The sequence below is a fragment of the Eleutherodactylus coqui genome, chromosome 1 (assembly GCF_035609145.1).
Source record: "Eleutherodactylus coqui strain aEleCoq1 chromosome 1, aEleCoq1.hap1, whole genome shotgun sequence".
In the NCBI taxonomy this organism is placed as follows: Eukaryota; Metazoa; Chordata; class Amphibia; order Anura; family Eleutherodactylidae; genus Eleutherodactylus; species Eleutherodactylus coqui.
In genome coordinates, this window is record NC_089837.1 from 325127925 (window position 1) to 325140880 (window position 12956).

The following is a 12956-nucleotide window of genomic DNA, read 5'->3' on the forward strand; positions in this document are numbered from 1 at the left end:
GGCCCTTAAATGTAGCACTCATGTAGAAACAATGATGACAATAGCGTTGCCATGGTATTACACACCCGCTCGTTTGAAGTATGCTCTATCTCTACTTGCTGGAGGAATTGTGGGCACACTGGTAACCTAATACATATTTTGTGTGATTGCCCGGCCCTCACACAAGACCGAGATGCTATTTTTCACTTACTATCTTCCATTACGGGTTTCGTAATTGTAAAAGATCCCCCTTAGCTGTACTGCATATTGGACTCCATGTGTTTTCCCCCACAGTTTGTGGAGTTTTAGTATATGAAATCCTGCTAAAAGCTACGTAAGTGATAGTTCGACATTGGAAGAGCCTCCCTCCACCTATATTAGAAGATGCAATGGCTTTAACCAACTCTACCTTTCAATATGAGAAATACCTTTGTTATGTTCTTCCACATTCTATGCATTTCAGAACCTCTGGCAGGCTTGGATAGATAGTATACACTGTATTAAGATGTAATAACATTCTTAATCAATTTTTTTTCTCCCTATGCCCTCTCGCTGCTGATATTATGATTTAAGCACACTTAACCAATAACTGAAAAAAAAAGGTTTCTTCTTCTGTCATATTTTCCTTGTTTATTCTTGTATTCTTTTGTAATATTCACCTCCAAGTTTTGATGATTCTGTGAATTCACCGTCTGCTTATGGTCCTTATATATGTGTTATGTTTTTTAAAAAACCTCAATAAAAAACATTGAAACGAGTTGCAGCAATATGGACATCAGTTGCTCCAGGTAAAAATACAAATAAAGATCTGCCTGTTTAACTTAAACTTTAACCTTTAACTTAACCTACCAGTTGTATGTCCCTCACTACCAACTGCTAGGCTAATCCCAGCCTAAAATTATAAACAGCACAAGTCAAGATATTAGTCCTGTACTATTAAAAGCATGGCTGAAGGTCTACCTAATAACTATGTATAAATATAACGGGGACAATACAGAGATGTCTCCCATCACCTATTTATACCCAGGACTGTGGCTGCAACAAGGGGGCGCCCTCTATGTCTAGAGGAATGAAGGTTACATCACCAACATAGAAGAGGGTTCTTTACTGTAAGAGCAGTGAGACTATGGAACTCTACCTGTGGACATGTAATGGTGAACTCACTGAAAGAGTGTAAGAGGGGCCTGGACGTCTTTCTTGAGTGTTACAATATTACACATTACAGCCACTAGTTACTTCAGAAGGGTCGGTGATTCAGGAATTATTCTGACTGCCAGATAACAGCTATGAAGGAATTTTTTTCTCCTAAATGGGCAGGGGGTATTAGGCTCGACTGAATGGACAGATGTCTTTTTTTCAGCCTTACATACTATGTACTCACACAGGTTTAGACCCAATGTAGCAGTTCCCACAGTTTAGGGTATATGCAATTCAAGCAGACAGACACTGCACATTTCCTCTACCCTTTTACTTCCATTCAGAGGCGTAACTTGAAGCTCCTGGGCCCCAATGCGAAACCTGTAATAGGACCCCCAACTATTTTGCTTTATTCATAGTACTGGGCTCCCTATATGGAGAGGAGAGGCCTTACGGGCCCCCTAAGGCTCCTGGGCCCGGGTGCAACCGCATCCCGTATAGTTACACTCCAGCTTCCATTTCATTTCTCAAACAGAACAAATAGCAGAGCTGACTGGGCTGTTTGTTCCATTTGAAAAAACTGAAGCAAATCTAAATATTTTTGTTTAAAAAAAAACCCCCAAACATTCAAGTAGAGATGAGCGAGCACGCTCGGATAAAACAGTTACTTGAGCGAGCATTGCTCTTCTCGAGTAACTGCTTACTGGTTCGAGCGTGCTTGGGGGGGTGGGGCGGCAGGTGTTAGAGGGGGTTAGAGAGATCTCTCTCACTCTTCCCCCCCCCCCCCCCCCGAGCACGCTTGGACCCGTAAGCAGTTACTCGAGAAGAGCGATGCTCGCTCAAGTAACTGCTTTATCCGAGCGTGCTCGCTCATCTCTACATTCAAATCAATGGGGAATAAAAAAAAACCAAAGACGTTTAATTCTGTTTTTATTTCCATTTCTCTGCTCCTCAAATGGAACCTAAAGGCAGTGTAAGCGGGCCCTTATATGCCCAAAGCTATAGGGGCACCTTAACATCATAACCCTATACACGAACATTCAAAACTTTGAAATCACTGAAAAATGTTCTTGATTTTGAAGAATTTTTCAAAGTAAATCGCCATTGTTTTCTCTTCTGAAAGTCGTCGATCTTTTATTCTGCGAAATGAAAGCTATTCCATGACATATTGCCAAGCAGCTGCAGATATCTTACAAAGATGTGCACTGCTCCTCTCACTTTTGCACAATAAAAACCCTTTTTTGGAAAATAATTTATTTTTGGCATCACTCCATTCAAAAACCCATGCTGTTTTTATTTTTCCATGAACTGTGTCAGGGCTTGTTTTTTTGCGTAATGCATTATAGTTTTTTAAATTTTTTTACCAAAAAATAGATATTACACACCTAATAACCATATTACCATGAATGTGAGTGCCAACTGTGTCGGTTTGCTGCCTGAGGAAGAGTCTAGTGCAGACTAGAAACACAGTGTTTACGGAATAAAAGACAAAAATCTAATAACTTGGTCTTGTCTCAATCTTTATAACCGTGGAATAAGGTTAACATGGTAATTATACCCCATTGTGAATGCCATAAAAATAATTCCCTCAAAATATGGTGAAATTGTGTTTGCTTGCATTACCCCCACCCCCTCAAAACACAAAAATGAATCAGAGTTCTTCGATATTTAAGAACTAGAACTTGTCCCACTGGGGTTGCGGTAGAGTAAGACATGGATGCAGATAGCATTGGATTCAAGCTCCACCCCCTGCATGATGCATGTTATGTGCGATTGACATTGTAGATGAGCCGCGGGTACCTGCGTCATCGCCAAGCGTTGGTGCTTGAAATAAAAATATATATATTTTTTAATTTGTACTACACATGACTACCCGCAAGCCTCCACGGTCATCTGCATTACAGATATTGCAGGTATGGGGGGGTCGCAGACGGATTCTGCTGCTGGATCCGACCGGATTGTGTTAAAGGCCTGCTGCAGCAAGTGAAGCTCAGAGGGGTTGGGTGACTAATGGCTGAGTAGTAAGGGCCGGTGACTCAGCTGGGGGAGGCCGGCAGACCATGTACCGCAGGCACAATAGACAGCGGGGATGAGGTTGCTGATGACGACTATGGGGAGGCCGGCAGTGCTGGGGACAGGCTGGCCACCAGGGTTTAACATTTTACTTTCACAAGCCACCAATAAACAAGGCTTGTGGCAGAGCAAGGGGCAAACTGCTGTCTGGTTAGGTGTATTACCTGCATCGCTGGCAGCATCCGACCCGCGGGGCAGGAATATATCAGGCCAGGAAGGAACAACCACCACCTGGTATCTAATGACATATCATATAGGTGCTGGAGTCCTGCCAGTAAGCTAACCGTACTGCCCCTGTCTGAAGGCCCTTTTACATGCAACGATTACCATTCAAAAATCGTTCAAATGAGCAAAAGTGAACGATAATTATTTGGTCTAAACTTATGCCAACAAACGATAAATTGTTCACTTTTTGTTCGTTGTCCATTTTATGCAGTTCTAAAAATCATCGTTGCTCGTTCACTGATCATGTGATTTTTGCCTGCAAAATATGCAGTGAATAGAACCCATTGATTTCAATGGGCTGGTTCACATGGGCGTGTTTTTTTACATGCGGCATGTCCTATCCTGGGGTATAATGAAAACAAAGATCTGGTACCGTGTTAGCCAGTAGAGCAAAATGTGATTGTTCTCAGCAAGAGAAACGAAATCTTGTAGATATGATACCTTTTAATGGCTAACAAAAATACATGTATTTTTGTTAGCCATTAAAAGGTATCATAACAAAAATACATGTATTTTTGTTAGCCATTAAAAGGTATCATATCTACAAGATTTCGTTTCTCTTGCTGAGAACAATCACACTATCCTGGGGTGTATTACATACCGTAGAAGTGCAGTCAAGTCAGTGGACATGTGTAAATATGCAGGAAACCTGGGCAATCAAGATTTTGCGTAATTTTTTTGTGTATGCATGAACATGCAGTGTTTTGCGCACACGAGAGCAGTGAAATATGTGGGCGTAAGTGCGTTTTAATTACGGAAATATGCAGGGTATTTTACCAGCTGAGATGCACTTACGCCCGTGAGAAGGAGCCCTAAGACTATGCGTATGGCGCAGCTGGAAGGAGTAGCGGCAGTGATTGAGGTGCTCGGCTGTACCGCCCGCTGCGCCACGGCCGGACACATCTCACTAACATGGTGGATTAGCAAGTTTTTTAATGGAAAACTCCTAAAAAGGAAAAAAAACGGATCTTCAAGAAGATTTCCTCCTTACAATCCTGGCCATAGATGTGACGGTGGGCATGTTCCCCGCCGAGGACGTGCGGACCTTAAACACTACGAGGAGATGAACTTTCCAGGAACTTCTTTCTTCTAATCCATTAGCGCAGCAGACTGCAGTAGCAGCAAATGGCCAGCAGGCGGCGCAGAACCAGCATCCAGTCTCCCACCTCGCCCCCTAGCGGTCTCTTCCTATGACAACTCTCCGAACCTCCCCCACTCTATTCGTTCCAGTCTGCAAGCCAGACTGACCAATGAGAGGAGGCATCTTCTGGTCACATGACGGCGCGCCGACCAACCACAAGCGAGAGGCCGAACAGGCAGCACGGCCGCCATTAAAGAAAGGAATCTGTAAATTCAAATGGGAAAGCAGCCCCGACATTGAGCCGATTATCTCTCGCCCCCTCCGCTTTCCCCCGCCGGGGCTTCTCCTGAGACGAGGCGGCGGCGAGCCGGCAGAGCGGCCTTCAGTACCGGCGGCTCCCCGAGTGTGCGCAGGAGGGAGACGGCCAGAGGAGGAGAGGAAAATGGCGAACCTGTGAGGAGAGGAGCCGAGGAGCAGCGGCGGCGGCCCGCGGACTCAGCGCTTTCCTTTGTGTCCCGCTCCCCGCCAGCCGGAGGCCCCGCGCGCCCTGCGCTCCGGTCAGCGGGCGGTTCCCGCCATGCTCTGCGCCCCGAGCAGGGGGACCAGCGGCGGCGGAGGGAGGACTGAGACACCGCCCGGATCCCGGAGCTGCTAGCCGCCGAGCCCGCCAGTGCTTCACCGTGTGCCGCCAGCATGCCGGGGAGGCCGTGCTAGTTCTGCTGGGTGATGGCGAGCGGCTCCCGCCTGTGAGGATGAGTTCGTGTTTCGTGCCGAACGGCGCCAGCCTGGAGGACTGCCACTCCAACCTCTTCTGCCTGGTGAGTGCGGGCCGCGGATACGGCTGTAGGGGGCGCTGCGGCTGTAGGGGGCCGGGGACCACAGACCCTGCCCCGGCTGTAGGGGGCGCCGCGGAGCCTCCCCTGCCCCGGCTGTAGGGGGCGCTGCACTGATGTCCATTGTGTAGAGGCTTCTCCTCAGTGATCCTCCCCATGGGGCAGTGGCTGGTGGTCTGGGGGGGGGGGGGCTCAGTGGCAACTAGTCCTGCAGGGATCCCTCACACGATGGTGAGTGCAGGTCCGGGCCGAGAAACCTGATATGGCGCTGCCAACCTGTGGATGTGGGGCAATTTTAGGCAAGAAGCTCCTCCCACGGCTTCTGGCTGGTGCGATCTCCTGGTGCCGGATCCATGCGGATCAGAGGAGCGCTGGGGCCTACATGGAAAAGGAATGCCTGCCTATCCTGTCTGTTGGTGCCCCTCGGGATGCATCGCCCGCTGACTGCAGTGGAAGCCGCGCCGGCCTGGGATGCCCTTCTGTCCTGTTGAGAACGGGCGCTGCGTTCCGAGGGGCCCGGAATATGGGGCAGTCAGTGAATGGATCCTTTTTCCTTGGTGAGGTGATAAATCCCTGTGCGTCGCCGGCCACAAGAATGGGGGTCATGTGTCGTAACGCACACAGATGCGTGCCTGCGGACGTACATCACAGGCCTGCGGTCAGCTGTTTCCCGCTAGTGGCTTGTACACGGCGTGTGCGGCCCTCACGGACTGAAGCGCTGTGTATTCCGTGGATCCGCCCGCTCGCACTACTTTTTCACACGTTACCAGCATTTTTCATGCATGCAAAAAAAACATGTCCATGGGTTTAGGCCAGCTGCACACGGGCGGATTAGCATTGCGGAGTGTGCGGCGGGCGTCCGGACTCCACAGCAAATACCGCCCGTAGCGCGCTATGGCAAAACGTGACTTCCTCCACACAAGTGGACACCGATTGCAATATTTCCACTTGTGGAGGAGAGATTGCAGCATGCTGCGATTCTGTGCAGATTCTGCATGGACGGCTTCCATGGAAGTCAGTGGAAGCCGTCTGATCTGCGGCACTTCTGCAGCCATCGTGGTGGGATCCACATCATCACCCAGCAACAGCATGGCATAATCTGTACTGTGCATGTGCGCCGGCTGGCACATCCGCAGCACAGATGAGAAAGTCTGCGGACAGGTACATGGGGGGCCCCCGGCCGGGCACAGGCGGCCTGTATGTAATAGTGTTTACGGCAATTGGCTGCTGTATGTAATACGGACCAAAGTAGGACATGCGCAACTGAAAACTGCAGGTTGAGTGGCCTGATGGGGATTCAGCGCTGTGCATTACACCGACGTGCAGCCTTCTGGTCCGGGGAGTAATAGTGCTGCTGCCCTCTGTTTGCGGTGATTTGCTGGTCTTTGTAGTGCCTCTTCGGACTTTCAAGATGGCTCCAGTGCTTTCCTGACTAGCTAATTCCCGCTAATGTGGTGTAACACCAGCGGTACTATTGCAAACCCCCACAGGGGCGATGCAGCAGCCACCAGGACGTGGCCAAAGGCCCAGAATTCCAGCTAAATAAAGTAGAGGTGGCACCATCAATAGGTGCAAATGATCCAAAATAGTTTATTCTCCCATAGGGGGCGACATTTCCACCAGTGATTTGGTCTTCATCAATCGCCTGTGATTGGCCGTCAGACTTTAATCCTGTAGAAACTGAACAAATGAACTTGCATTGCATAATTATTTAGATTCTTGTGATCTAGCAAAAGTGCTCTCAGGGGGCCTTACTGAGGGTAACGATCACATAGATCTCTTCCGCCTGCCTCCATTCACTGCTCAGGCAGCCATTCAAAGATGGAGCACTGCCTGTTTACAGGGAAGTCACTCATTAGCCATACTGTTTCAGTGAGCAGAAGCGAAGCAGCTAACAAATAATCCCTCGCTCAGCGCTCTGCCAGGTTCCATGTCTGAGTGCCTTTTTGGCCAGTAGTTGTCCCCTGTAGAGCCAGCCCAATGCCCCCTTTTTATATGAGCCGATTCTCGTTGAAGGGGCGCAGGAGCGAGTGACCACCCGTTAATTTGAAACTAGCACACTTCTATGTGATGCACGGAGCGGGGACTGTTTAGACGAGTGAACCGACGATGAATTTTTTTACGCAGGCTGAAACTGAGCGACAAACGAACGTTTAAACGTAACGCGCACTTTCGTCACTTGTGCGAGAGTTGTTGTGTAAAGGCCCTTTAGACTACCGCTAGCCGGTGATCTCACCACGTCTCAGGACAGGTCTCCTCCCTGGGAGGGGAAGGTTGCTTTAAATAGACTTTATAGCAGCTGGATAGAAGAGCAAAACTCAGACTTGTCCTCGGTGAAGGACCTGTAGGTGGGCAGCAGCAGCCATCAGGCCGTGTGGGCAGGTGAAGCTGCTGCTCTGATATCTAGTGTTCTGCATGTCCACGGGGTGTGATTCCGCCAGTGAATCGCGCTGTCTGAAGCTTTCCGTAGCGGTCAGATATAGGTCTCAGTGCGGAGAACCATCAGCTGTCTCCTGCTCCCCGGCGGTGGCGCACATGGACAGGCAGACTGAGGGCATTTTTACACACATCATTCCAAAAATTGTAGAATTGTTCGAATGTGAGCACAGACAAGAATTAATTTGCTTCTCATTCTTCATATATCTCATTCATTTTATGCAGCCATAAGAATCATTGTTCACTTGCACTGTAAGTCGAACCTCCAACTCCTCCGTATGACGCATGATTTTTATGTGATACATTTACTGTATTGAAATTGGTAACATCAGGCTTTTCATCAGCATTAGGGGGTCATTCCATGCCAAGTGGACCAGTGGTCCCCACTCGGCCATCTCCGATTTTGCTGAAAATTTATAAGGATGTACATGTATGTTTGAAACGAGGTTCTGTAAAGTTCTAGGGCCAGATATCAAATACCTGGGACACTGTTGCCCTTTCACTGGAGGTCCCAATGAGCGCGCGGCTTCAGCTACGAGGATTTTGCAAACTTAAGCCATACTTTGGTTAAATATATCTCAAAACCAAAAACCATTGGTAATTTGTGCTTTGACCAGTACACCAAACAGCTACATGGCTTTGCACTGCTGCAATATCACGGTCAAAGCATATGTATTTGTGAAGATATTCACACCCACATATGATGAAAAATGTTAAATGATCAAATCTGACCTATTTTTAAGGTCAAATATCTAAAAAAGGGTACCCCTCAAATCTATTTATTTTGATATCAGTCGAAAGAGCAAATTTTTCTCTACAAGGATCATCATTTTATTTTTTGGAGTCTTTCAGTTTAAGAAAAGAAAAATGCCACTGAACATGGCGTTTTTAAACATACGCAATGAATGATAAATGCACTATTCAAACCCTTGCGTTGGTCCATGGTGGTTATACCACTACCAATTCCCTAAGAATTGGTATTATAATCCTATTAAAGGAGATGTCCCGCGCCGAAACGGGTTTTTTTTTTTTCAACCCCCCCCCCCCGTTCGGCGCGAGACAACCCCGATGCAGGGAAGTAAAGGAAGCTTACCGGAGCGCTTACCTTAATCCCCGCGCTCCGGTGACTTCAATACTTACCGCTGAAGATGGCCGCCGGGATCCTCTGTCTTCGTGGACCGCAGCTCTTCTGTGCGGTCCACTGCCGATTCCAGCCTCCTGATTGGCTGGAATCGGCACGTGACGGGGCGGAGCTACACGGAGCCGCTCTCTGGCACGAGCGGCTCCATAGAAGACTACAGAAGACCCGGACTGCGCAAGCGCGGCTAATTTGGCCATCGGAGGCCGAAAATTAGTCGGCACCATGGAGACGAGGACGCCAGCAACGGAGCAGGTAAGTATAAAACTTTTTATAACTTCTGTATGGCTCATAATTAATGCACAATGTATATTACAAAGTGCATTAATATGGCCATACAGAAGTGTACAGACCCACTTGCTGCCGCGGGACAACCCCTTTAAGAATTGTAATAATGCCAAATCTTTTGAGAATTGGCAGCCCCATCGCCTAGGGGCCACGCCCGATAGCCGTGCAAGGCCAGCCACGGGCGGTCTCTTTATCACAGGTTCCGAAGCCTGAGGGTGGGTGTCTTAGCCTAGGATCCCAAGCCTAATATTGGGTCTCTTTTGTTGGTTCCCAAGCCATAATGTTCAGTCTAAGTGGTCTGGAACTGTTGCTGAATTTGCAACATAATTGGCTCCAAGAAGCTGTATTGTCGTCCCATTGCTGTTGCAGCTGGTGCTGGCAGTATTGCAATGATTGACTGCTCAGGAATCCAGCAGGTATCATTTCTCACAGGCCAGTGAAAGAAGCTAGCTGGTCCATGAGGATGCATGAAATTTATTAATGCATCATGGTCGTCGACTGAAATTTCAAAAATATTTCCAATCCACCAGTTCTTTTCGACATGATGCACACATCTTCTGGCCAGGCTTCACATCATTCTTTGTAAATTCTTTCAACTGGTCAGCTGCTAACAAATTGATAGCTCGCAAATTCTTTTTTGTGTTATGAGCTTTCTTTCCAAAAGGATTGCAACACGATTTTTGCAAATGCTCATATTTGGTCAAGAATGAAGCTTCATGGTGTAAACAGATTTGTGAATGTTCGTCAAAATTTATTCCCACTCGTCGACGCAGCAATGTCTGTTCATCCAATCCAAAGCTTGTAAACAATTTCAACTCGTCCTTGCTATGGGTGAATGTCTTAAGGTGGCACATCGAATTGTTCGCAAGGCCAATAGAGCACTGGACCGATTCTTCATCAATTTCATTCTCCATCGCTAAGAAATCAATAATATATGCAATAAAAATGCAACAATAGTCAATAAGTTTTCCTAAATAAAAAGGTTTATATTGATTATAATAGACATTATTAGCAACAATATGACTCTGTAATCAAGCTAAGAATGTGATAAGAATCTGAAAATCAAATGCAAAAACAATGCATTACGCGCGTAAATAGCACCATGTTTAAAGTCATTTTTCTTACCTTAGCCTAAAAGACTCCAAAAAATAAAATGATGATCCTTGTAGAGAAAAATTTGCTCTTTCGACTGATATCAAAATAAATAGATTTGAGGGGTACCCTTTTTTAGATATTTGACCTTAAAAATAGGTCAGATTTGATCATTTAACATTTTTCATCATATGTGGGTGTGAATATCTTCACAAATACATATGCTTTGACCGTGATATTGCAGCAGTGCAAAGCCATGTAGCTGTTTGGTGTACAGAGCAAAGCACCGGTTACAAGTGGTTTTTGGTCTTGAGCTATACTTGGCCAAAGTTTGGTGTAAATGTCATGCGGCGTGATTTTCAAGCTACTTTGACACAAAATTGTGGCCGATATATTCTTTTGTGATAGCCGGTACTAATTTTTTTGTGTTCACCAGCAAAAGTTGAGCTAGTATGTCCAATTTCAGCATCATAGCCAGTATATTTCTATAATGCCTATGTGCCAAAGTTTGCAAAATCCTTGTAGCTGAAGCCGCGAGCTCAGTGGGACCTCCAGTGTAAAGGCGACAGTGCCACAGGTATTTAAGATCTGGAGCTAAAACTTCACAGAACCTCGTTTCAAACATATACATATATCTGAGTAAATTTTCAGCAAAATCGGAGACGGTCGAGTGGGGACGATTTTGAAAATTGGTCCAATTGATGTGGAATGACCCTAGGGTAAGTTTACACAGGTGAGCGCGATATCCGGGCCACAAAACTCTGCCTGATATTGGGCTTGCCAACGTGCGTTTTTGACACCCTTGTAGGAACCTAGATCCTTAGGCATGTGTTTGCCATTGATTTCAATAGGGAACATCGCATGGCATGAGTGCCATGTGATGTCTTTAAAGGTCCCATTCAAAACAATTAGCCAAGAATTCTGAAAGTACGTCAAAGATAAAACATGCTGCGATTTTTATTATTTTTTTATTTTTTCCCTCGCCCGCGTGAATGAGGCTTTTACATAACATAATCACACTATATCCTGTATTCCACTTCGTAGTTATCAATGTTTTTTAATAAATGGGCGCTTAGATGAAGAGCACATATTTATGGGGTACTTCAAAACATTCCTAAAATCATATATATAAGCCAGTGTTTAATGCCCTTTTTACACGGGATGATTCTCGTTTGCCCGCGCGGATGAGCTGGTGACATCATCGCCAGCTCATTCGCGTGCAGGCAGCGTGTTTAGACTGCACAATTCACATTCCTGTGTAAAACCCTGAACAATTAGGCCTCATGTCCACTAGCAAAATTGAATTGCGGATTCCGCATTCAATTTTGCCCATAGGGACTCATTGGCCATCTGCGGTCAATTAAATTGAATTTTGCACCTGCGGATGGCATTTTAATAGATTTGTTTTTCACGCGTGGGAGAAAAAATGCGGCATGCTCCATTTTACCGTGGATCGGCCACATTGCTAGCATTGGGTGCGGATATCCGCATGAAAAAAATACAATTTAAAGCAAATCTGTGCGGAATCTGCTGTGGAAATTATTCTGCGCGGATTGTATTTTTCTAGTGGACATGAGGCCTTAGTGTTAAAACTGCATGTTAAGTGAACGAGCCCGCGTGATTTTAATGGCAGCTGAAACTAAACATCACGCAAGAACCGCACTATTCTCGTTAGTCATTCAATAATTTGCTTGTGTTTAAATTGCGCTATTATCATTCAGTTTAGCTTGTTGGAATGATTATCATTCAGCTAATCGCTCCGTCTAAACTCTGCATAAGTCTATACGTTTCTCACAAATCTACCAGAATGGGACTCCGACTCCACAGCATGTGTAAACTACATCTTAAAGCACATGACTCTTATGTTTACTCTTCCAACACTTCCTCACTCTGTAAAAGGACCCTAAGGGTAACTTCACATGGGCCAAATAGTCACCCCAATAATCTCTGGAACAAGTGATTGCCCATGGTCCTAGCGGCGGACAGAGTACTGAACGAGAAGCCACTCCGTAGTCGCAGTCATCCCATTTCGGCGCACTGAAACGGAGACTAGTGAGCAACTTCTCCCTTGGAATAAACAGGCAGTTCATCTTTAAAGACTGCCTGTTTGCAGTGAGTGAAGGCGGATGGCCGGAAGAGATCCCAGCACTCTCCATTCACTGACCGGCTGCCGCTACTGTGAGCACAGGAGCATTGGTCATTGAGACTGCTGTTGTGCGCTAAGGCTACAGTAGTCCCATCTGAAAGCACCTTCAGGGTATGTTCACACGGGACCGAAATGCTGCTGAATTTCCTTGGCAAATCCAGCAGCATTTCTGCATCCAAAACAGTGAAAACCCACCCCAATAGTGCAGATTTTAACTGTCTTTTGCAGAAATGTTGGGGAAGATTCGCAGCATATCATGTGAATGTATCCTTATACCAGCTGGTATGTAGAACTGGAAATTGGCCATCTCTGGCTGTGAATGCATTGGTCACTTTTGCCCCCATCCCCCCCCCTTTGTGTCCCCACAAGGGGGGGTGGACTCCAGCTGTTAGTAAGTGATCACATTCATTGTTAACCCTTGAGATGTTTGTATTGTTTGCAGTATTCTAGTGCAGGAATGTGCTCCTCAGCTCCTCTTATCTTTCTCACACCTTCACTTGTCTCAAAACTTTGGATTGGCTGTGATGT

The 12956-nt window shown here is 46.4% G+C and overlaps 1 protein-coding gene across 1 annotated transcript in view; it reads left to right on the plus strand.

Annotated features, from left to right (window-relative positions):
* The first annotated feature begins 4847 nt into the window (after window positions 1-4847).
* The window catches only part of MED13 (mediator complex subunit 13), an 83510-nt gene continuing 75401 nt past the window's right edge, over window positions 4848-12956 (plus strand). The window contains exon 1 of the mRNA XM_066575097.1: window positions 4848-5313. Coding sequence (XP_066431194.1) covers window positions 5248-5313 — 66 coding nt within the window. The 5' untranslated portion in view covers window positions 4848-5247. The remainder of the gene's footprint in view (window positions 5314-12956) is intronic.